We start from the raw sequence: 23641 nt of genomic DNA on the forward strand, positions 1-23641 counted from the left end.
ACATTGCTTCAGAAAATAATGCAAAAGTATATACAAAACCATAGTTAAAATAATTTACTTTCCATGGAAGGAGAAACTGAATTTGAAAAATAATTTGATAAATTTGATAAATACAGGACAGAGAAAAACAAACTGTATGTCAGAAGTTCACAACGCACTAGATGAAGAGCTTTCCAAATATATCTGGGTGATGAAATGTCACACAACAGCAGAAAAAAAATGACAACATTGCTTGTTTTGTCAGGTTAAAATAATTCATACTTTGAACAGTGTCTGACTGCACTCTTAATCAATGAAATTTAAAATCCCAAAGTGTAGAACTTTATTGAATGTACGTAAATTTATGAACCAAAAATCTAATATATTTTCAAAGCAATTATATGGTATATTCATAATTGCACAATCCTTATAAACAAGCTATATGTGTACAGTTGAATTATAGCTGCAGATGTCACACTAAGCACACCAAAGCAAATAATAAAATGTACTGTTCTTCAAATCACAGAACATTTCTAAATATACTGCTGGGATACAAACAATACTGAGCTTTCCCCTTTACTGTACCTTGCAAGTGCCTGCCTGTAGAGCAATATGCATTTATGTGAACTGCACCTGACTGCATTTAGCCATTGTAATAAAATACATTCTTTCTTCACTGTCTCCATTAACTGTGGAATCGCATAGAAGACCTGCACAGACAAAAGAAAAGATATGACTAGGCAGTATTCTTAGAAAGAGAAATTGCAGGGATTAGTTCATGTAACAGCTTAAGAACTGGTTCACAATCAAAGTTTTCTGAAAGGAACACTTTATGACAAAAATTGAGAAAGACAGGAAAGCTTTACTAAAAGCATTACCCTGTATCAAACCTTGCCCCACAAACAAAAAGACAAATCATTTCTTTACCAGCCTATATTCTGCATTCTTCCCTATTCTCATGCATTTTCACTTGTCCTACATCTCATTTTATGAAGCAAGGCACGTCGTCTCTTCTTAGCACTTGTTTCTCAGACTCTGTAGAGGCCAACACTCAAGAAGAGGTACATTCTTCCTCAAACCTATTCTGAGGTATACTGGCATTTTTATACTGACATTTTTCAAATAATTGTAAGATACTGCTGACAATATTAATCATGTTATAATCATGTTATTATTACAACTATTCTGTGATTAATTTTAACTCTAAAAAGAGTTCAGCGAAAGTAAGAAGGCAGGGAAAGTCACTGCTTTCTGAAAGTCTTATACACGCTATAGATACCCTCTCACATTTTTACTTTTTATAAGCAAAACATTGTTTTGGTTTTGCTGAAGATATTTGTAAGAAAGAAAAGGTTAAGACTCACCGAATCCCATATGAAAACTGAGTTTGTTTTGAAAGCAACAAACGTCAACATTGATTATTCCATTCTATATGAAAACTCCTTACCTATATTGTTGGATGTCATATGTTCGGCTGGGGGATTAGTACTAACTTGCCACGTTGTTTTAACCTCCTTCTGTCCGTGCCCACTACTGATGTCCACCTTCCATATTTCTGGATGGTCACTGATAGAATAATCAAATGATGTCAGAATTTGGTCATGTATTCAGTCATAATCTGAATTTTACTGCTACAAACATTGAAGTTTATCTTACTTTTGATAGAACTTCTTGACGAGAGCTGGTCTGATCGGCAGCTGAAACGCATGCTTCTCATTTAGAGGGTTTTCCTTATAATACTTAATGCATGTTCTACCATAATAGGAATCAACTAGTTAGTAACGTTCTTTGGAGAAATGCTTGTGCAGTACTGCATAAACCTTGTCAAAAATGAACTATATCTTCATGTTTTATAATTTCCTTTGTTTTTCCAATCACAAAGCAAAATTGAACAGGAAGATCCACTACCGCTTTTGCAGTCATGTAATAATTGACGTTAGGGAGGGCTTTTATTCTTTTTTCTTTTGAGAGTTTACATCTAAGCAAATCTATTTATTCTAGTCAAGCAAAAAGTAAGAATTAAATAATTACTGTGTCAAAGGGAAGAGGTTCTCATGTTTAAACTGAAGTAAGACTGTACAGCTGACCATTATTTCCAGCATATGGTGAAGTTTTTGAACGCGATGCACTTGCTCTTGTAGATCTACTGATGTGGAAATGAAGTAATCCTGAAACAGCAAACAGCTTCTGCTATTAACTGGATACTCAGTTTATACTGACACAGAACATGCCCTCTATACCAAAACCATCTCCCTGCTTCTTTTCAGAAGCCAAAACATTAAGGATTGCCCAACAGAGTCAGAACAAAGGCCCACAAAGTTCAGTATCCTGCCTGACACTGACCCATACCAGATACCAAAGAAATAATGTAAAAATAGGGAAGCAATATAATGACATTTCTATGGAATATTGTCCCATCTTCATGACTTGCAATTCAGTTTCTTAGCTTATGGGAAAGAGATGACTTGTACCCCACCATCAGCTAAGTGTGCTCTACCCTGTGCTGCTTTCAGAGTAAAAAAAAAACAAAACAAGCATCTCACCAAGTAGGTTAATGTTGCAAGTTCCTGGCCTGTAAAATGAACAGGAAAAATAATTAAAATTTACTACATAATGACAGCTGAAATATAAACTACATTCAGGTAATCAAATAGGGAATTCTACCAAAAAAGTGCAAATCACTAGCATTGATTACTTCTTTTTGTATTTACTGACATGATTCTCTGTTCAAAACAAGAAAAACTCTGTAAAGTGTCAGGGCAGAAGCATCAGCATATTTACTGCAAATGCTGCACATCCATGGAAACAGAACGAAGAAACTTAAGTAAGTGCCACATATCTTGAGACAAAAAAAACCCTTGGGACATAGAGGCTTACAAGTAGCAAAAATTAAAAAGCAAATGAAAGGAAAAGAATGAAGGCAGGCTGACAAGAAAGAAATCAGGAGTGAAGAAATGGAGCAAAAGGAAGTGGAAAATAACATTGGTAAAGGCAACTCCCCTCCCAGAAATAGAAAAACATAAAGCTGTAACACTGAAAATGAAGCCACAACATTTTAAAGAAACAAATTAACATTACAAAAGTGTTTCCATCCTAGCTTTTGTTTCCAGTATAAAATATAAAATAATCAAAAATCTCTCTCTAAATACTACACACTGTACAAACACAGCTATTACATATAAATATCCTTGCCTGATTTCCTTTTAACCTATGTAAACCATAGCAGAAAAGAAAGAGCGAGCTTGAGTGTCTTGTTTTTTCACCTAGAGCAAACAGATGAAAAAACAAAACATTCTACAGTTATGTAAGTCTGCTATTATTTTACTCCAAGTTCAAGCTAAAGATTTTTTCAGATTGACAAAAAAATAAATAAATACACAGCTATGTGAACTATAATTATTTTTAAACAAATTCACTTTTTAAATTATGAAAACATATACAGCTCAAAAGTACAAATATTAAGGAAGCTACTGACCAGCCCTTGAGCAGATGAGACCAGAAGTGAGATCAAGGTTAACAAAAAAATGAGTTATTTCCTGGATGAAGTAACTTTCTCTGAGTTTTTAATCATATCAATAGATACCAGGCTTACCTATAAAAAAACTGACATAATCCTTCTTCATCTTATCCAAACCAATCTCCAAGAGCATTTGAATTGGAGTGATACCACTGAGTGAAATGCCATCTATCTTTCCATGATAAGACTGTTGAATCAATTTACTTAGCAAACTGCTACTCCCTTGATGAATCTAAAATTAAAGAGGTTTTCTTGTGATGTGATGGTGTATGAAATATCATAAACATTGTTTAGAAGTAAGACACTATGGAAACAGAGGCTGTGACATGCAAATGTAATTTAAAAGCAAGACAGAAATAAGGGGCAGTTAAATAATAAGAACTATATCCTACTTTACACAACTCAAAAGGATAAAATTTATTGTAAATGCAAATACATACCCATGGCTGTATCTCACCATGTTCCAGGGATCTTAGGATCAATGTGAAACATTCTACCAACTCTTGATAAGAACTGACACCTTAAGAAAAAGATGCAATATTTTATTTATCAGTCTAAACTACATCTTTAGCTGTTAAGTCAATAAATACAGGACAACAGGTACTTGCAAAAACAACCCCCCTCATTTAAAGAATGATAGCTGAAATAACAGCTTGCACTGCTTTTTGTTACATTTGTCCTATCATGACTTCAACAAAGGTTACTCTAAAGATGCAACGATCAAGAGAGACTGCTGAACTGCGTACGACTATTAGAAAACAGTACATAACAAGAGGCAGCTTGTCAGTTAAAGCATTTTGACCACATTATCTCTCTATACATTGCAGTACAACATATTTCATAAATTTAAAGTGAACTATTGGTATCTATTTATCCTCCTAACTGCTTCTCAAGTAAGAAACAAGCTTCCACACTGTGCAGCTGATAATGCCCTTAAAGCAGAACACAGCGCAGTCATCACAGTGCATTTTAGCCATCCTGTTTCGATTCTGCCAAGACAGTGATTACAATAATAGGAACGAAAGGGATTTAAAGGTTACATACTCCCTGCCTCAAGCAGAAAAGAGTTGTCAGGATCTCTGGAACAGTTGATTAGTAATGCAAAAAAAAAATTTAAAAAGTATTTGACCAAGTGTATTTGCCTGCAAGTAGGATTACAAGAGTGACAAAGTTTGTGTGCAGCTTTATCATCTTTTAAAATATTTCCTTCTGATCTAGTAAGAAGCAATTTTATAGATAAACAGTTTTCAAATTTTAGAGCAGATAAGTACAACTGATTAACACCCTTTAACAATCAAACTAATAAAATGAAACATAATATATCCTGCTAGATGGTGGTGTAGGTTCCTATATTCTAAAAAAGTATGTCATCTTACATACCTAAAATTAGCTCTTTTAGAAAAAGCCTGCTGGCAACATAACTGTGAAAGGGCTGATCAGTCCTTAAAGCCATTAAAAGCCACCAGTCCATCAAAAAAGCAGTACAGTATAGTAGGTTCAGAAAACAGAAGAATTATAGGACAACAGATGAAAAACCAAGACACTCACTTCTCATTTTGCACCACAATTGTTCAGCAAAATCCAGGTCTCCTCTCTCACTGAAGATTGATTTTATTGAACTGTCCACTGCTGCAGTGTCACATTTAATTTTCTGAAAGAGATGAGTTTGTCTTAAGTAAAAAGAATGCCTAACATTCAAAGACCTTACAAAATCACTTTCTAAAGATCAAAATTGGATGCAACATTAATTTCTTCCTTCTTCCAGTCAGTAGTTCTGCATGCAAGCATACTGCACAGTAATTAGGAAGCATATTTTTATTTAAACGTGAAACTAGTTCTTTTCAGATTTAGCACCTTGGATAATTGTTAGTTTTGGTCCAAGAAGAGAAGCCTGTTATTGGAAAGACTTTTGATCATAGTTAAGTAAAACTTGTCTAGTATTTTTTGTTTTTTGTCAGACTGTCCAGTAAAAACAACTGCTTTCTTCAAGATGGTCCTTCTTTGTCTTACAACAGCCATATGAATATAGCATCAGTAAACACAAAAACAGTCCAGAAAGCACTAACATAGAATCTGATCTATGAACAACACCAAGTTACGTTAAAAATATGTATAATAAACACTGCTAGAACATTTAGAATTCAGAAAACAGGAAGACTTTCTGAAGGTAAAAATTACAGTGGACTTTCTATTACAGGCTAGCTACAAAACTGCTATTTTTGCCTTTGAAGACTTCTTCCACTATTTTTACTCAGCAGATACAGAAAGCAGGAGATCCATCTTTCTTTACATCTTTATGTGTATATATTTACATGAACAAATATATACAAGAAGCTTAGTCAAAATTTCAAACTAGTAGAGTTATTAGGGGAACAACAATGACAAGGAAATTGTTTGGAAATTGCACATACCTCTGTTTCATTCTTGTTTCCTGATGTACAGAATCCATCCAGTTTTGTCTTTAAATCTAGTAGAGGAGAAAATAGATTTCAGCACTATGAAGAAACACATAGTCAAACCAATTGTATTAATCCCTGGGCACATAATAATTAACAACAGATACATTGCCTGGATGGCTAACAGACGAACATACCTATTTTAAAACTTAACTTTTTCTTATTGGTTAGGCATACAGCCTGTGATAATTTCCGATCAACTTTTATTATTAAGACAAATTTTCCCCATATACCTTTATTATATTCTATTATCTAAGCATTAACTTGTCACCCCTTATTGCCTAATCACTGCAACTGAACAGATGGCCTAAGAAATGTCCCTGTTTTTCTTTCAAATGTATTTGTCAAAGAAAATCTTTATCAATTTCTCCAAATTTTATCTACATACTAATTTATGAAAAATTTACAGTTGCATTCTAAACTTTTTTAGTTCATTCCTATATCTAATTTTCTTTATAAACTCATTTTCTAAGATCTTAAACTTCTGACAAGTCACTTTTTCACAGCGGTTTTCTGAAGCAATCAGTTATTTTGGGTGCTTCATTTCAAGATACCAACAAGGCACTGTTTTTCATCACCAACTAAAGGGACATTTAGCACTTTTACAAGTTCATGTGCATTTCAGACAACTTGAAAGATGCACCGAGAACCTGCTAAATCACCTTTTAGCATAGCCAGCTTTATATTGTGTTTCTTCCTAACTCTGTCAATTTATAAAGAAAAAACATTACTTTTATTTCTTTTTGTGCAAAGTACTGGGACACAGAAAAGGGTCAGAGATGTATCGTCTAATTAATTTAACTACATAGTGCAGGTTATTATAGCTTAGAAACTAGCATCTCCAATTCTAATAATTTAAGAATTGTATGTGGAATTTCCTTCTACTTTTATGAAATTTGACATCCCTCTCTCCCCCCTTCCCACATAACAGGCAACAAATACCAGTCAGAAATTCCTGGACAATTTCAACAGCTGATTCAGACTCTAAGGGCTCAGGCCACTCAGTCACACCTGTCTTCAAACCTTCTGCCAAAGCCTAAAAACAGCATCAAACACAAAAAAAAAACAAAACAGGTCAGCTCTTGTTTGAGGTTCTGCATATATCATACTTCAAAATGTAGTAACTTCTCCAAAACTGACACATCTCTGCCTGCGTAGCTAACCATGAATTCAGAAACTTCTGGGATTTCCTCACTTTTGTGTTCATGATTCATCCTCTTTGTATTCAAGATTCTTAAAACTGAATTCAAAGTCCAAAATAAGCTAAATGCTTAAGATTATCTTTGAAACATCCAATGGAATTTTAAATAGAGTAAATTAAGACATATAATCACTATTCCAAGTAAATCTGCAATTGGATTTTGTTTATACTCACAAGGAGAAACTGGAGTTCTCTATACAGTTGATATACAGGACTTCTGGGGTCCCCCGATTCCAGCGTAATATTCTGAAAGTTCCAGAAGTTTACATCAGATTCAAACTTTAGAAATCAAGTATCCTAAAATTTTCATTAGGGAAATTCAGATTAACACAATTTATAATTTAGATTACGAATATATTGTATTGCTTAAATCAGGAATAATAAACACAACTGGAGAAAATCAAACACATTTTCTATGCTTTACACTACCCACGATGTAAGCAGTGGAAAGAGTTTAGGTTTGTTTGCTTTCTCCTTCTTTACTTACCAGTGTGGCAGCTGAAGTGAGTGGGGGAGTCTGCAGAATCTTATCTACAGTATTCCATGTAATATCAATATATATATTGCTTTCAGACTCTACAAGCGTGTCCTCTATTGCAGCAGCTCTAATAAGTTCATACTGAGCAAAGCCTTTTGTCATCATCTAGAATCAATATATTTAAAACCAATTAAAAAAACAACAACACAGGATTAAGGCTCCAAAATCTAGCTCTGCAAGAATTGTTGCTAGTTAATTCATGATGTCAGCCAAAGAGATCTCAATACAAAACAGAATAGTACCAAGGATGTTTTCTACCCATGCAAAATATTTTTAAAAGTAGTTCACACAAAGAATGACTAATGTCAGACAAACACATTACAACATGGGAAGCCCAAATGTTTCTTCAAAAGAGAACTTTATACTAGAGAATCATGCTAAAATTAGTTTCTAAATATTATCTATAAAGCTTCCCAAAACCAGAATCAAATTCAAAAACACAGAGCTTTAAAACTTGGATTTGAGGCATGACAGACTGTAAAGACCTACCACAGATGAATGATGTTTGATTTTGTGTGCCATTTTGAGCTCTCCTAGATCAGCAAAACGGGTTTTATCAGCTGTAGGACCTGAGAAAGAAAAAAAAGTAAGAATCAAAAAAATTTTGACGCAGCCTGAATTTGGCACTCAAAATTAATTCTCATATATTCCATTCAATCAAGTACCATTAATGTGCTTTAGAAAACAGTCATTCTTCTTGCATTTATCCTATTGACAATAAAAGACGGTGTTAATGTTTAAATGTTTAGTAAGAGTCAGTTACTTGCATAAGTTGAATGGGAGCAATTTCAATTCTCTGTTGTGCCTGATTGAAGGCAGTCCTGAACAGATACTATCACATGATATTATATATGTTGCATATATTAAAAAGTTATTTTGTACATTGCACAGGTCAAAAACATCTCTTTTCTTTCTCTTGTTTTTTTAAAGAGGGAATACGGAGCAGTACCAAGCTGATATCACACAAAGGTAGCATCAGTAATTTTCCCACTTTTACTTCTTTTTTATTCAATTTTATGTGTAACATTATAACCAGAGAACCTTACCATCACATGTAACCATATGCAAATAGATCCCTGTGATTTTGTTTCCAGTTTTGAGAGGCTCAGCCCCAAGCCAACAAGTATGTTCAGGATCAGAGCTGTCACACCTTATCCAGAGGGGAGGAAGCGCAACTGGTTTGCTTATCTTCAAATGGGTCATGTTTGGATTTTGTACCATTGTATATAGTGAAATCAACTGCCTAAAGACAAGAATGGGGGGAAAAAAAGTCAGATGCCAGCAAGTATTAGGAACAGCTAAATGTGTCTCCTACTAGAACTTCAAATGAGATGACAGTAACACTTAAATCCTATCTGGCCTGTTTCATAAATCAAAACATCAAAACATTTTCCAAAAAAGAATTCTGTATTATAATCCTCATTTTACAGGCAGAAAAATGAAGTCACAAAGGAGAAAGTAAGATATCATAACAGAATATATTTAACACAATATTTTCATTTAGACTAAAATACTAACATTATAATTGATTTTCACATTTTAACTAACTTATCCTTTTAACATGCTTAAGCAAACTAGTAATCATGTTTTGGTACCATGCCTTAGTATTCTAATAACAACTAAAGATCAAATCCCAACCAGATTTTTTTTTTTTAAACTGAAGCCATCCAAAAGCAAGCATTCAAGACTCACTAAAATTTCTTTGCACACCTACACACAGGCAGTTTCATTACGCTAATGGGACTGCTCGTAAGTGCTCTTGTGATACCAGGACTTTAGCTACACTTTCTCAGGAATACTTCTAACCAGAGGAGGCCTTTTCCATGATGAAAAATGGTCATGTCATCACTAAACTAACGAGTAATTTAATTTTATGGGATCAAAATAACAGAGTTTCTGAATATTAGGAAGAGAGACAAAACTTACAAAAGAAAATTACACTGAGTCTGTATGAGGCAAATATCACGCCTATACAGAGGTCTGTAGGAAGCCATCCAAAATTTCTTAGTAATGCGAAGACTAACCACAAATTGCTTTTTAATGAGAATTTTACTTCAGGTTTTGTGGCACAAAATTAAGAGCACGCTTTTTTTTATTATTATTATTATTGGAAAGATAACATTTATTAGGAGTCCTTCCATTTATTTTATTAATCTTGCTGTCTCCTAGCTACTGTGAAAGTGAAAGAAAGAATAAGAAAACCAGACCTTGCAGTCTGAAGGAAATATCCATGTATAAAATTCAAGCTCCTTTTCAAATTTTACAATTCGTTTACTTATCAGCAGAAAACAATACACTCTACCATAATACATCTATTTGTTGAGAGGGTATGAAGTTATTAAAGCATGAATGGGACCTTGGAAACTTACTTTGCTCTTCTAACAGAAAGAGGAACTGGTCCAGAACTCTCCTTCTGTAACAGCTCAGATTCATAAACAGCATCATCTGCTTTTGATTCTTCCATCAGGTCACTTTCTTCATTGTGTCCCTTTAAGAGAAATGCCCAGATAAGTCTAAAAAATTCAGGGTGTATGAAAATATTTGATGGAAATAAATTCAAAAGCATGGATTATATTTGAAAATTTCACAACTAACATACACATGCACACACTTACTGCTTTCTGCAAAATATATATCATATTGTTTCCATTCCAAAATCTTTCAGCAGGACTTTTGCTATTACCACCAATCAAACGGATCTCGACATCCGTCTGAAAAAAAGAAAAAAAAATAATACATTACATATAAATGCTATATTTTAGCAACATTTTCCCCTGAAGATTTCAAAATTAACTATTTCCCTAAACTACTTTCCAATCCCATTGCAACCATTCATTAATCTACTCATGGCAATACAGTTACTGCCTACTGTAAGAGGAACTGAATCTTAAATCAACTGTGAAAATGCAACAGCTTGCAACTGTTCATCTTTAACACGGAACCGTTCATCTTTAACGTGCTGATTCTACAAGAAACTGAAGTAGATTCTGAAGACATTCACACAAATAAATAGCATTAAAGATTTTTCCAACCATTTCTGTTTTCCAGCGACTATTAGAAGCAATTGCCGTTTTCATGTATATACCCATAAAAGCACTTAGACAACAAACGTGCCATCAGAAGGTGCAGGTTTGAAGGTATGGATTAGAAGCATGAAGATATCAGCTCAGTGCGGCCACCCAGCTGCTGCCTGAGCAGAAGGGCAGCTGCTGTAGCAGGTCTTTCCCCTCCACACACACTCCCTCACTGTCGCACCACCTTCTACAATTAGCCTCACCCCCACCATAACACTCTTGCATGTACTTGTTCCTTACAACTATTTTAAACAGGTTAACAGTTAACAGCTGCAAAACTTCGGAGACAATTCAGGAACGACCAAGGAGGTGAAGGCAGGCGACGGCCTCCGGAGAGCTGTCCCCCAGGTACTTCTCTGTCCTGAGGTAGACACAGCTCTCAGAAGGTATTGCTGAAGTAAACTTTTTTTATGTGGTAAGGGTACATATCCCAGCTGTTCATCAGTGACAGTTTGCTTGTTTTTCAAACGTGTAGACTTAGATTACATGGCTGTATTTTCACATATGCCTTTACCTCAAAGAGATACGGATGTTCAGGGATACTTTTCTTTCCTTCATCATAAATTCTGGGGGAGGAAAAAAAAAAAGAGCTTATATAAGGTGATTTTCTCTATTCCTCATTAAACAATAAATTTATCTGTAAAAACTAAAACATCAGTCTCAAATCACAGTTCTATATATTTAAATAAATTTGCATTTATAGTAGATGGAACATATTTTTATATCCAGTTAATTTCAAAACAATTAGTAAACTAGTTCCTGGTAAAACTTCGCATCTGACACTTCAATATATATATATTTTTTTAAAGATTCATGGGTGCTGATCAGGCAAGCTGACTGATACAGGACAAAGCCCCTCTCCCTTGTTCCAGACAAAACGAATGGAGCTTCAGATCAATTCTTTCCAATTTGCAAGCTCAAGACTACACCCTTCCTTTAGTGTACCCTTGTTACACCAGAGAATCACGCAGGAAAAGTGACTCGCTGGTTATGCCGCAAAAACAGTTAAAAGAATTTGTACAAAGTGGTGTCAGGTAAGTTACAAACATAGAGAAGCTCATTGCTCTCCAGTCCCTGACATCCTGGAGAAAGGCACAGGATACAAATCTCCAATTTGACAGAAGCCTGCATGCAACATTCTCCACCTCAGCTAGATTTGAGACTTTGAACCTACGTAACTTCAGTTAAACAATTAACTGTGACCAACATAATTTCATATACTGACATCAGTATATCAAATATGTGTAGTTACATATCTGCACTAACAACCATCTAAACTAAGCAACTACCAAAATCCCCAGCCTCAACAATATCTCAATATTTTTCCGGTAGTCTATGTCGTACATATGCCTTCTTGTACTACTGTTAGTGTCCTGGCACTTTTAAGTAAACTCCTCTTTAAAAAGAAGATATTAGGGTTGGGATTCATGACATTGTTTTATTAACAGAAATTCTGAAATAATTTTTAGACAAGTGTACAGGTGCACACCAGTATAAAATCCACATAAAGCTCACAGCAAGGCAAATCTTGCATAGCACCATTAAAACAGCAGACTTTCTGAATGCAGACAAGCCCTGGAACGGTGGACACAGCACCTTTAACATGTCACCCATCGGCTGAAGTGTCTTAATTGTCCATTAACCCATTCTCATTGCAAGCTGAAAACACGTTAATTTAAACTAAGTTTTATTTCATCCATATATTACTTCTTGTTTAAGATTTTCTACCACAGAATTTAAAAAGGTTTCTGTTGTTTTTTTTCCTGGATAGCAGCAAAAAGTCTCAGGTATGACATCCTGTGTCACATTTTAAGGGAAAAGTGCCTCGCCAATGATACAGGGCAGAGGTACAGCTGAAAGGCACCGTTTTTGACATCAAGCGAGATTGCAGCCTTCAGTGCCAAACCCGGGCAGAACCGGAGGCACCCGAAGGCCCGGCGACCTCACCAGGGCTCCAGGCAAACCCAGGGTCCACTCGCACCCATCCTCCTCAGAGCTAACGGCCCGCTGCGCTGCAAAACTACACCCGCGTCGGTCCGACCGACGTTCACAGCTCGCCCTGTAACTCCTACGCCGTTTCCAAGTGACTCCAGTTGTCAGTACTCTCTTTTTTCCCTTCAAAATGCGTTTTAAGCCAGCCTCAGCACTGCCCGCTATGGATGTTAACGTCTTCAGTGCCCTCCTCTATTCCCTTAATACAACTGCCTGGATAAGCTACCAAAGAGAGCAAACCCTTCCTTTTCAGGAGCTCGCGGCCTGAAAGCCGGTCAGTGGTTGCGGGACCCCGCGTCCCTCACAGGCGCTGTAACGCCATGAAAACGGCTCGGGACGAGGCCGGTTTTGCCCCGCGCCGGCGCTGACACGGCGCCAACGGCCGCGAGGGCGCCGCCGCCGCCCCCTCAGCGCCCTCCCCGCCAAGCCCCCAGCCCCTCGGGGCAGCCCCGGCCCGCACCCGCGGGGCCGAGACTCACTGGAGCAGGCGGCCGTAGAGCTCGGCGGCCGCCGCCCGCCGCCGCTCCGCCATCGCCCGCCGCAACCGAACCGCGCGCCTCGCCCGCCCGCCCGGCGCTACATCCAGCGCCGCGCGGTGAGCGGCGGCCAAAAAACCGCTCGCCCCCGCCCAGGCGCCCATTTTATTCGGTTTTAGTCTCGAGGGAAGGGTGCCCGTGAAAAAAAAAAAATCGCCGCAAAAATTTTTATAATTTCTGTGACACTCAATGACCCGTCGCGCCGAATCCCTCCGCCAGAAAAGAGTCCCCCGGTTTGGGAGGCGACGGGGCGCGAAAGAGGCGCCCGAAGTGAGAGAGTTTCGCCCCGCGGCTCACGGCGCACACGGAGGAGGCGAGGGCCGAGGCTGGGGCCGGTCCTGGCCGGCGCGGCGGGAGGCGGCGGGACGGGTGCGGACGGACACTGCTTAAAGCCGCGCGGCAGGGCTCGGTCCTTCCTTTTCCGGTCGGGGCTGCGGCGGAGACGGGAGGGAGCGCGAGAGGCTCCGCCGCCGCCACCATGGTGAGGCGCGGCCGCGGGGGCGCGAGGGGCGAGCGGGGCCGGGGCGGGGCGGGCGGGCGGGCGGTGTGCGGGGCTGCTGGCGGCCGGGCCCGGCGGGCAGAGCTGTGCCGCCGGCGGCCCCCGGGCTCGAGGCGTGGGGCGCCGGCCGCCATTTTGGAGTCGGCAGCGCCGTGGCTGCCGCGTGGAGCCGGCGCGGGGAGGCCGGGCCGGGCGGCTGCGGCCGGGGGCCTCGCTCCGCCGCCCGCTGGAACTCGCCCTTCTCCTCGCGCAGGGTGGGGGATCGGGCCCGCATAGCCTTCTGCCTGGGCTCTGTCGTGTTTTCCTCTCAGTTTTCCTTAAAGGAAAATACACGAGACGGTATGCAAGCTTTTGAGGCAACGTTGGGTTAGAAAAGCTATTTTTACGGCGCCTTTTTTTTTCTTTACTATTTCTTTTAATCTGAAACAGGCTTTAAAAGGCCTTGGTCTGGAACCGGATGGCAAATGAACAACTCTTCTTGTTAATGTGATTCAGCTTGTGATCCACTTTCTTTGCCAAAACTGAGCTTGTTGCGTGCTTGTGTTGCAGCTTCTACCCTAACTCCGGGAGTCAGTGTTTTGCTAGTACCCAGTAATAGCTACATAGATAGTACCTTCATTACTATTAGCTGGTTAATTCTGTAGTATGCTTAAAATCTTTGAAATGAATTATGTCCTTTTAGTGGGAAAGGGAGGGAAGATACTTTGGTAATGCCATGAGCTACTAAAGGCAAACACCTTATAATGCTAGGAGGCCCTTTTTAGAAGGTTGTTACTGAGCCCAACAAGGCATTTTGGGACATTTTATCAGCTTTTTTTGAAAGGAGGCTGATATTGGCAGTTAACTTTTCACTTTAGAAATTTTGAGGCACTAGATATTGTTCAGAGGGCCCAGACTTCACAGAAACTTCACTGATACTAACTTAGCTTGCTTGTAGTCATTGTGAGTCTGTATATTGTATTATAGACTAGTTGATTGCAGTGTTTCTGATATTTAGCATAATCTAAATAACAAGCCTTTGGTGAATAAACACTTTTTAAATGAAAATTATTTCAAGTGAAAATTATTGCTATGATGATGTAATTTGCGTCTTATCCAGTGTTCAGTGACAGTTGCCTGCTGTCAGCACGCTGGCACTGTTGAACTGAAGACACCTTCATTCTGAGCAATATTTGATTCCTTTGGATACTAACAATTTACTTTATTAGTGTTTAAGACTTTTTCCTTTTTCTTTTTTTAGGCTTGTGCTCGACCGTTAATATCCATCTACTCTGAAAAGGGAGAAGCATCGGGCAAAAATGTCACCTTGCCGGCTGTATTCAAGGCTCCCATTCGCCCTGATGTTGTGAACTTCGTTCACACTAATTTGCGCAAGAACAACAGGCAGCCTTATGCTGTCAGTGAACTTGCAGGTATGGTTTGTGTGTAAAACATAAGGGAATAGTCATATTAGTGGTTGGTTTTAATATAGGTGGGCTAAAATAGAAACAAAGAACTGAAATAAAAGAAGCTCTATTCAGTGGAATTCTGTATAGAAAACAAGAAAACTATTCTGATTATGAAACAGCGAAGTGCTGTAAAAGCTTTGGAGGGTTCTGGGCTCTTATCTGAAATGTGTATTAATGAAGGTATTATGGCACCTAGATTCTCAAATGGAATTTACTTTCTTTGCAAGAAGAACCACAAAATGCGTGAAAATAGCACATCAGGCAGAAAATCATGGTGCAAAGCTGCATGTTACGGTCACTGCTCTGTTCTGACTGCATGAGGCTTTTATCTGAGCCGCTTGTCAAGAATAAACATATATAATTGAGCATTTGTTAGGTATCTGCAGCTGCTAGTTTTTGAAGTAACTACTTTCAGAGAAACTTGTGCTGGCAACATGGATATTGAAGCTTACTTCTGATGGTAATTCACATAACCGTTTTAATCCACTAGTAATAGCAGTACCAGTTCAGGCCTCCAAATTGGGAATCAAGCTTAGGCATCGGTGTGTTAAGATATGAGATTCTGACCTAAACATATCTTTAATATGGTAAGAGTTCATTTAGCTGATCGGGATTTGTTGTGCTGAAATGATGAGATTCCACTTCATTGGTCCGTGTTTTTGAACTGCATGATAACAGTGGAAGTTCTGATTGTTGGCCTTCAATTCTGCATTTCTGTGATTCGCAAAAATTGCGCTGTTTACACACTCTGAATTAAAATCTTGCGTTTCAGGTCATCAGACCAGTGCTGAATCTTGGGGTACTGGGAGAGCTGTTGCTCGTATTCCTCGAGTACGAGGTGGTGGAACTCATCGCTCTGGCCAAGGTGCCTTTGGAAACGTATCCTTTCATAGCTGCCACTTCAGTCAGGTGTAAAGCTGAGTTCTTCAAGAGGAAAAATGATTTTAAAGTATCTAAATGCACAATGTAATTTTCTACTTCTTGAGATGACTGCCATTACAGTGATTTGGATGACACAGAGTTTAAGATGACTGTAATGTGATCGGTAGCTCCAGTATGCAAGCACTGGAGAAGAGTTAATTGATTTTCACTGGAGAAGTGATGGATGTTTCAGATCTTAAAATGCGTACCGTCTTGCCATGATGTTGTAATTTGCGTCTTACTCTGTGCTCAGTGACAGTTGCCTGCTGTCAGCATACTGGTACAGATGATTGACGATCAGTTAATGCTGAGCAAGTATTAAAGATTCAGACTGGAAAAAAGTTTGGAAAAGGTTATTCTTAACTGTAGATTCATAGATGTGTCGTGGAGGCCGCATGTTTGCCCCAACCAAGACTTGGCGACGCTGGCACCGTAGAGTGAATACAACTCAAAAACGTTATGCCATCTGTTCTGCTTTGGCAGCATCAGCTCTTCCAGCGCTGGTCATGTCTAAAGGTGGGAATTCCGGTGTGCTCATTCTCTGGAAATGTTTGCTTACAGTTTTGCATTGCCTGAGCAGTATCGGTAACTGTGGGATTACTTGAAATATAACTAAATACATAAAATATAACTAAATTCTCATTTAAAGAGTTTAGGATGCAGTCCCATTCTTTAGTAGATGCGTATTTTTGTTGTGTACCGCTTGAGGAAAGTACTTTGAGGTTACGTAGAGTTGGATGTCAGGTGATCCTGCAGTGCTTTTGTGTCCATTACTGACATGAATCTCGCCTTGCAGTTTGTGGTAACTGAAATCGAATTTTGAATCACAATGCAGTTCAGTTTCTGTTCATGCAAGCCGTAAATTAGAATTAATCTTTACCTGGGTATAGAAAGTATTGTTTGAGGCAGTCCAATAAAACTGCTTTGAAACTTCAGCTACTTTAATTACTATGCCTGCATGTTAGATACTGAATTTCATTTCCACTGTTCTTGATTTTGTATAATTTCTGAACACACAAGACAATACCTTGAAATCTGTATGGCCAAGATCAGTGGGTAACTTAGTGTATTGTAAAATTCTCATTAGGCCACCGCATTGAGGAGATTCCAGAACTTCCTCTGGTTGTTGAAGACAAAGTTGAGAGTTACAAGAAAACCAAGGAAGCTGTTCTTCTTCTTAAGAAGCTTAAAGCTTGGAATGACATCAAAAAGGTGAGCTGCTACAAGTATATTCTCAACCCAGGTCATTAGACTTTGCCATTATTATTTTATGAATTCTAAAATTCCTTGATAACAAAACTACAAGAAACTCTATAAATTGGAGTTTAAGCCATCAAAGTAAATTCCTTACTATGCTGCTTTACTTTCTCTGTACTTCTCTTCAATTCACTGTTGCTTGACAATAGTAGGTTAATTTTCATCTCTTCAGAATGATGAACTTTCACTGGTCCGTGTTTCAGATAAGCAGTGATGACTGTGAAGTTCTGACTAGGTGGTTTTGTTGTGTCTTACTATAGGGATTTTGACTATTTTGGATACTTACAGGTTTCATTTCTGTATAGGTTTATGCTTCCCAGCGTATGCGGGCTGGAAAGGGTAAAATGAGGAATCGTCGTCGCATCCAGCGCAGGGGACCCTGCATCATCTACAATGAAGACAATGGTATCATAAGAGCTTTCAGAAATATTCCAGGTAACTTTAAATTTGGGTTATATTTACTCTTACTGTTGGAAGAATATGCCTAGGATGATGAGATTCCACTTCATTGGTCCGTGTTTCTGAAACACATGATTTTGTGGAAGTTCTGACTTCTCATTGAAGTAATTGATACATTGTCTTCAGGAATCTGCTTTGGTGATGTTGAGGATATTTATGTCAAAATGACAAATGATTAAACTATATTTGGAGCAGTAAAAATGAGGTTGTTAATTTTATCCTGGAAAAAGACTGATTTTTTTGTTGTTGTTTAGTAATTTTTTTTGTCTTTAATGTGTATGTAACTTTGTTGTTATAAAGCTAACAAACTTGTATCTGTTTCTGTGTACTTTCTGTTCAGTTTATCTCTTACTGTCTGTAAATTTAATTACAAATCTAAGGGGGGGTTTTGCTTGTTTGTTTTTCCTACAGGAATTACTCTTCTTGATGTAAACAAGCTGAATCTGCTGAGACTTGCTCCAGGTGGTCATGTTGGGCGTTTCTGCATTTGGACTGAAAGTGCCTTCCGCAAGCTGGACGATTTATATGGCACCTGGCGCAAAGCTGCTACTCTGAAGAGTGACTATAAGTAAGCATAGCAAGCATTTCACGCAACTAAGTGGGTAAAAACAGATTTGGAAAATAACCTATTAGTGTCACAGATTCTTCAGTTCAATTTAAGTATGGAAAATTAATACCGACCAGGGAATAGTTTTTTCTAAATTCCTATTTTCATATAATTAGCTATGTTTTCTTTTTATTATCCAACTTACACTATGAATGTTTGTTTCACAGCCTGCCAATGCATAAGATGACCAATACAGACCTTGGAAGAATCCTGAGAAGCCAGGAAATCCAGAAGGCACTGCGTGCTCCAAAGTAATAATTTTTATCTAACAAATGCTGAGTGCAATCTCTTTATTAATTGTCAAGTGCAAGATTTGAGTGAGTGCAGAAGTCTCAGTATTTAAAAAAAAAAAACACAAAACCCTTATATCAGCAGCACTTCTGACTTCTCAATTTCTGGGTGTAAATATCAGGAGTTACTTTCCCTAAATCAAATTTCAGAGAAGGTTTTACAGCCCTTGAAGATTTGGGAAATTGCCTCACATAACTAGATCCTTATGAGTTGGCTGTGCTTTTTCTCTGCCCTTCTGACAACAACATAAGCCTGTTTAAAAACTTCTAAAGTTTAGTGAAGAGTTTGGGAATATAGTTAACTGCATTCGTAGTATGCTAAAAATGTCTCTCTTCACAGGAAAAAGATTCACCGTAGAGTCCTGAAGAAGAATCCACTGAAGAATCTGAGAATCATGATCAAGTTGAACCCATATGCCAAAACAATGCGACGCAACACCATTCTGCGCCATGCTCAAAACGTGAGAATGGAAGCAGGTAGTATAATCTAAAGCATTAAAATCAATTCTGTATATGCCACTAACCTTTTTTTTTTTTTCTTTTGCAGCGCAAACTCAAGGAAGAGAAGAAAGCCAAGGCACAGGCAAAGGTGGCAGCATAAACATCCACTTAACTTCAGAAAACTGTACTGTGGATTTACAGCTAATAAATTCTATTGAAACAATTAAATGTTTTCATATTTTGGACGCTCATGCATTTTGGTGGGAGAAAAATGAAATTCAGCAGCCTTAGGAAGTTGTTAATGATGCTAATAAAATAGGATCTTAAAAGCACTATAAGAGCACATGTGGAAAAACACAAGTAGCACATTCACATTAATGTAAAACTGGAATGTAGAAAATGGTACTTGAAAGTAGCCATCACAACAAAGTATTCTGATTATTTAATATAGGCTGCTTTATTTTTTAAAACATCTGTCACCCAAATCCCATTCACTTAAAATACCAATACATTATTTCCCACAAGCAGTGCAAGAGGAAAAGCTTCTCATCTTTCACTTTGATCAATAATGATGTGCTGGTTTACTGTGAAACAATGATAACTTGCATTTTATGGGTTTTCTTGTTTTTTTAACTACCTTAAAACAACAGTAATGCAAAACCTTGCTTTTAGGAAAAGCTAGAAGTATGTTATTTTGTAGATATGAACCATTTGCTTCTTTCATGGTCTCTTGGCATATTTAAATTTTTGAATGAGAAGGCTCCTCTGTAAAGATAGGATGGAAGTACCCTGCAAACAATGTCTTGAGGATTTTTTTTTTACGCTTATTAATCCAGTTATCATAAACTTTTCTGTGACTTAAAATACAAAACTAGCTTCCTGATTTTGCTCCATCTTGAGCAGGTTTTAAAATGGAAAATTAAGAGCAACAGAATAGTCCTAACAGAGAAGAGTTGAACTGCTTCAAAAAGTACTGCCTGGATCTCAGATTTACCTTATGCCTGAATGTGTGTCATATTAGTGATTCTTAAATGTAAGTATTTTGACTCTGAAGCCCACTTATGCAAATATAAATCTAGACAGATAGTTACCCAAGTGTGCCTGGGGGTAGAAATAAGATTTTTCTTTAAATGAACAATATGTGAGTTCTGAGTTATGTTAAACTTTGAAAGGTCAGGCACTGTCTCTAAATTTATAGGGAAACTTTTGTTTAAGAACTGCATAATGCAGGAAGCACTGATTATTATCAGTAAACTATAATCAGCCACAAGGTGGTAGCTGCTAACTAGATATGTGTTCCTAATCAACCCTTTCATCTTCATGGTTTCACAGTGATTCTGCTCTAATAGTTTCTTTTTATGACTATCAGAACAGGAAGAAAGATAGTGAGGTATGAAACTACTGTTTTCTGTAAGTTGCTTTCATTACAGTGTTACTCCTTATAACGCAGCCAGCTCCAGTAGGAATTGGGCACCCATTTTGCTAGCTTGCTGCATAAATGCAAGAAAAGACAATCCTCCTGCTCAGAAGTTGTGCTAATTAGGAACAAAGGGAATTGGGTTATCGGTAATAATCATGTGAACGGGTATAAAGTTGACTTCTAAGAATTAGAAAATGACTAAAATGCCTAAAGACTGAAGCAGGATGGTCTGTGGTTTTTTTATTAAATTTCCAAATGTATTGGTAGCCATCAGAACACAAGACTGACAGTAATTCTATGAGTGCTTTTTACAAATTATCTTTTTTCCGTCCTTCACCATTTTGAAATAAAACTAAACTTTTAATGGAGGAAAGGTATGATATAGACTGCATTTTCCAGTTTCTACTAAGCCATTTTGTTCAAGAACTCGAGTTACAGTGAAGACTGCAAAGTATTTAAAGATGGCAAATGCTCTGTATCAGTCACTTGTATGAAAGAGAGCTTGAATATAGCTTGCATTTTATTTGTTTTAGAACAAGTAAGTTGATGTTCAGTGTTGATAGTACATTTACTGCTAAAAAGTATTCATTAATTCCTAGAACACTAGTACAGCAATAAGAATCTTAAATCTGACAAGTGTTAGTAAAATGCATTGATGTCACAGCCTTACAAAAATACAGACTGCAGTCTGTGATCTTGAAGCTGAAGCTAATATCTGAGTTGAATTATTTAATTTTTACCTGTGGAGATAAGTCAGTAAATTACCAGTACAAGTTCAGAGTGGAAATGAGACATGATCTGTGATGTGCTTTCTCCCTTGTCCTGTGCGGCTACTCCTGTATGCTTTGCTGCTGCTTCACTTCTGCCACATTCTAAAATCCCTTAGAAAGGTTTTACAGGCTCTGCTGCTAAAATGAGTGATCAGCCCAAGATTACTGACATCCTTTGAGGGAGAATCATTTATTTATGGAAGTAGATTATGTAAGAAATCCGTATATGAGGGAAAATGTATGCAAGTTTTTCAGAGCAGCTAAGGAAACCTTGTGTTATCCTTAACTTTTTTTTTTTTTTTTAACTGCAGCTTGTACTCTAAGCTGTCAGATGGAAACTAAAAGAGTGGACAGATTTAATTTGCTAATTACTCAGCTGTACTTGTTGGTCAGAAAAGCCAGACTGTTAAGCTACATAGTCAAATAAAAAATAATAGTTTGATAAGAATAAATCCATTTATTAATACAACATTCTCAATTTGTTTACTGTAAAAGTTCAAATGGCATATGATGATTCTTTAGTAATCTTTTCTTTTTTTTATTCCTCAGTATTTGTATTGAAATACAATTGGAAAAATTAAAGAAACATTAAATATAACTAATTGCTAAAATTAAAGCAAGTCAGAAAAAATTCAGTGGACTTGAACTGATTTTTTTTTTATGGTAAGCTTTTTTTTTTAATGTGTTCATAAAGGGACAGCTTTTAAACTGGCAAATGTTTTCTTAAAATTAGTGGTTTGCACACAAATTGTTCCTTAACAAAATTTACAGCAGCAACTTTATATCTTGAAAATGTAATAGTATGGATCTGTGAGGAAAAAAAAAAGTGTAAACCAAGATACACCTTATTTTTTATTATGTTGGATAGTTTGCCAGACCTTTCTCCTTTGAAATTTTATTTCAATCTTCCCCTTTTTGAAGAATTAGCTGGCATAGGATTTAAATAAAAACATTCTTAATCATCTATTTCATGCGACAGAGACAAACTGATAACTCAAATCACAAAGTGGTTTTAGCTATTCTGTATCATCTTTCTTTCCCTGCTTTCCCTCTGCCCTTTTCCTTCAGCTGGTATCCAAAGAACTATGAAGCTACTTCCTTTCCGCTTTTAAAATAGTGTCAAATTTCCATCCATCCTTCATATCACAAAACTATTTGTTGTTGCAGGAGTCTGGGCTGATTCTCCACACAGCAAACTTTCTTCATGCTAAACCACTGATTTTGGAGAGGCTGAAATGGCACGTAAGCCAGCAGGGATGTTACGTTTGGGTATTTCTCTGTGCTGCCACGTAGTAAATTCTGGTGGACAAACTCCTGGAGGCAGCATTTCTGGGTAGCCTTGGACAGCTCAGTGTAAAAGCAACCTTGCTGTGTTCTTCAGAGTTTGAATGCAAGTTTCACTTTTGCTATGATGCTGCTTAGAGTAACACCAGAATAGCAAGAATAAACTGTCAGTGACACATACAGCTTTGGAGAGTAAGGAAGAATGGAGAAAATCATTGCTTTGGGGAAGAACATCTTTTACTATGACTTGTTTTTAAACATTTCTACCTGTCACAGAGTATTTGGGCTTGGAAGGGACCTCTGGAGCTCATCTAGCAGGATCACCCGGAGCAGGCTGCCTGTGACTGTGCCCAGTCAGATTATGAGCATCTCCAAGGATGGAGACCCCACAGCCTCTCTGGGCAACCTGTTGTGGTGTTCAAACACCCTTGCTGTAAAGAAGCGTTTCCTTCTGTTCGAGTGGAATTTCCTGTCTTTGGGTTTGTGCCCGTTCTTTACATTAGAATCTGTTATGTGTGGTGGGATTCGTGGCCTGGAGGGTTCGAGACAATTCAACTGTCAACATATTGGCCCTGCTATGGAAATCGGTGAATACTCAGTGTCTTGGGTGATGATACTGGACAGACTTACCCTTATCTTCCTTAGCCATGTTATGCTATCAAAACCAGCATTTGTAGTATCTGACAATCTCAAGCTCTTGTACGGAAAATGGTGCCCCGCTTACTGCTAGCACAGTCTGAAGACTAACAAGGCTGCTCCAAAGCATCTTACTGATGCAAACGGCAGCTCTTAACGCGCCGCTGGGGCTGCAGGAGAAACCTGCCCCGACGCCCGCGCCATCACCTGCAGGCAGAGCACGGCGCATGCGCAGGGAGGCGGCTGCGCACCTCGGCTGCTCGCCCAGCCACGGCCCTCTGTGAAGGGACGGAGGCAGCTGCTGGCGCCGGCCCTC

General features: G+C 38.1%; 2 protein-coding genes and 5 non-coding genes across 7 annotated transcripts; 6 read left to right on the forward strand and 1 right to left on the reverse strand.

Moving 5' to 3' along the window:
- Positions 1-39: 39 nt before the first annotated feature.
- ZWILCH (zwilch kinetochore protein) lies at positions 40-13296 on the reverse strand. The gene is made up of 18 exons (XM_067305708.1): positions 13237-13296; positions 11280-11331; positions 10307-10402; positions 10061-10179; positions 8738-8934; positions 8181-8260; positions 7641-7796; positions 7328-7399; positions 6895-6988; positions 5908-5963; positions 5045-5147; positions 3937-4016; positions 3572-3728; positions 2523-2551; positions 2011-2147; positions 1636-1731; positions 1427-1545; positions 40-689 (listed from the first exon to the last, which is right to left on the reverse strand). Exons 1-18 carry the CDS (start codon positions 13287-13289, stop codon positions 598-600), a joined length of 1788 nt encoding a protein of 595 aa, XP_067161809.1. The 5' UTR covers positions 13290-13296; the 3' UTR covers positions 40-597.
- Positions 13297-13676: 380 nt separating this feature from the next.
- On the forward strand, positions 13677-19443 carry RPL4 (ribosomal protein L4). Its single transcript, XM_067305717.1, has 10 exons — positions 13677-13774; positions 15033-15204; positions 16013-16119; positions 16539-16677; positions 17249-17373; positions 17724-17853; positions 18289-18445; positions 18652-18735; positions 19115-19235; positions 19322-19443. The coding sequence occupies exons 1-10, from the start codon at positions 13772-13774 to the stop codon at positions 19373-19375; spliced, it is 1092 nt and encodes a 363-aa protein (XP_067161818.1). The 5' UTR covers positions 13677-13771; the 3' UTR covers positions 19376-19443.
- On the forward strand, positions 14860-14960 carry LOC136993447 (small nucleolar RNA SNORD16). Its single transcript, XR_010885772.1, has one exon. It is a non-coding gene; the product is annotated as a small nucleolar RNA SNORD16 (small nucleolar RNA).
- LOC136993451 (small nucleolar RNA SNORD18) lies at positions 15863-15934 on the forward strand. Its single transcript, XR_010885776.1, has one exon. It is a non-coding gene; the product is annotated as a small nucleolar RNA SNORD18 (small nucleolar RNA).
- On the forward strand, positions 16376-16475 carry LOC136993446 (small nucleolar RNA SNORD16). The gene has a single exon (XR_010885771.1). It is a non-coding gene; the product is annotated as a small nucleolar RNA SNORD16 (small nucleolar RNA).
- On the forward strand, positions 17587-17653 carry LOC136993453 (small nucleolar RNA SNORD18). Its single transcript, XR_010885778.1, has one exon. It is a non-coding gene; the product is annotated as a small nucleolar RNA SNORD18 (small nucleolar RNA).
- On the forward strand, positions 17903-17973 carry LOC136993452 (small nucleolar RNA SNORD18). The gene has a single exon (XR_010885777.1). It is a non-coding gene; the product is annotated as a small nucleolar RNA SNORD18 (small nucleolar RNA).
- Positions 19444-23641: the final 4198 nt, after the last annotated feature.

Source organism: Apteryx mantelli, chromosome 15 (assembly GCF_036417845.1).
Source record: "Apteryx mantelli isolate bAptMan1 chromosome 15, bAptMan1.hap1, whole genome shotgun sequence".
Lineage (NCBI taxonomy): Eukaryota > Metazoa > Chordata > Aves > Apterygiformes > Apterygidae > Apteryx > Apteryx mantelli.

Coding starts and splice junctions, on each gene's coding strand:
- ZWILCH (XM_067305708.1), bottom strand. CDS start 13,289: ATGGCGGAGCGGCGGCGGGCGGCGGCCGCCGAGCTCTACGGCCGCCTG. Junction 5,964..6,894: donor TGTCCAGGAATTTCTGACTG/GTATTTGTTGCC, acceptor CTCCTCTACTAG/ATTTAAAGACAAAACTGGAT. Junction 5,148..5,907: donor GAAACAAGAATGAAACAGAG/GTATGTGCAATT, acceptor CATCTCTTTCAG/AAAATTAAATGTGACACTGC.
- RPL4 (XM_067305717.1), top strand. Junction 15,205..16,012: donor TGCTGTCAGTGAACTTGCAG/GTATGGTTTGTG, acceptor CTTGCGTTTCAG/GTCATCAGACCAGTGCTGAA. Junction 18,446..18,651: donor ACTCTGAAGAGTGACTATAA/GTAAGCATAGCA, acceptor TTTGTTTCACAG/CCTGCCAATGCATAAGATGA.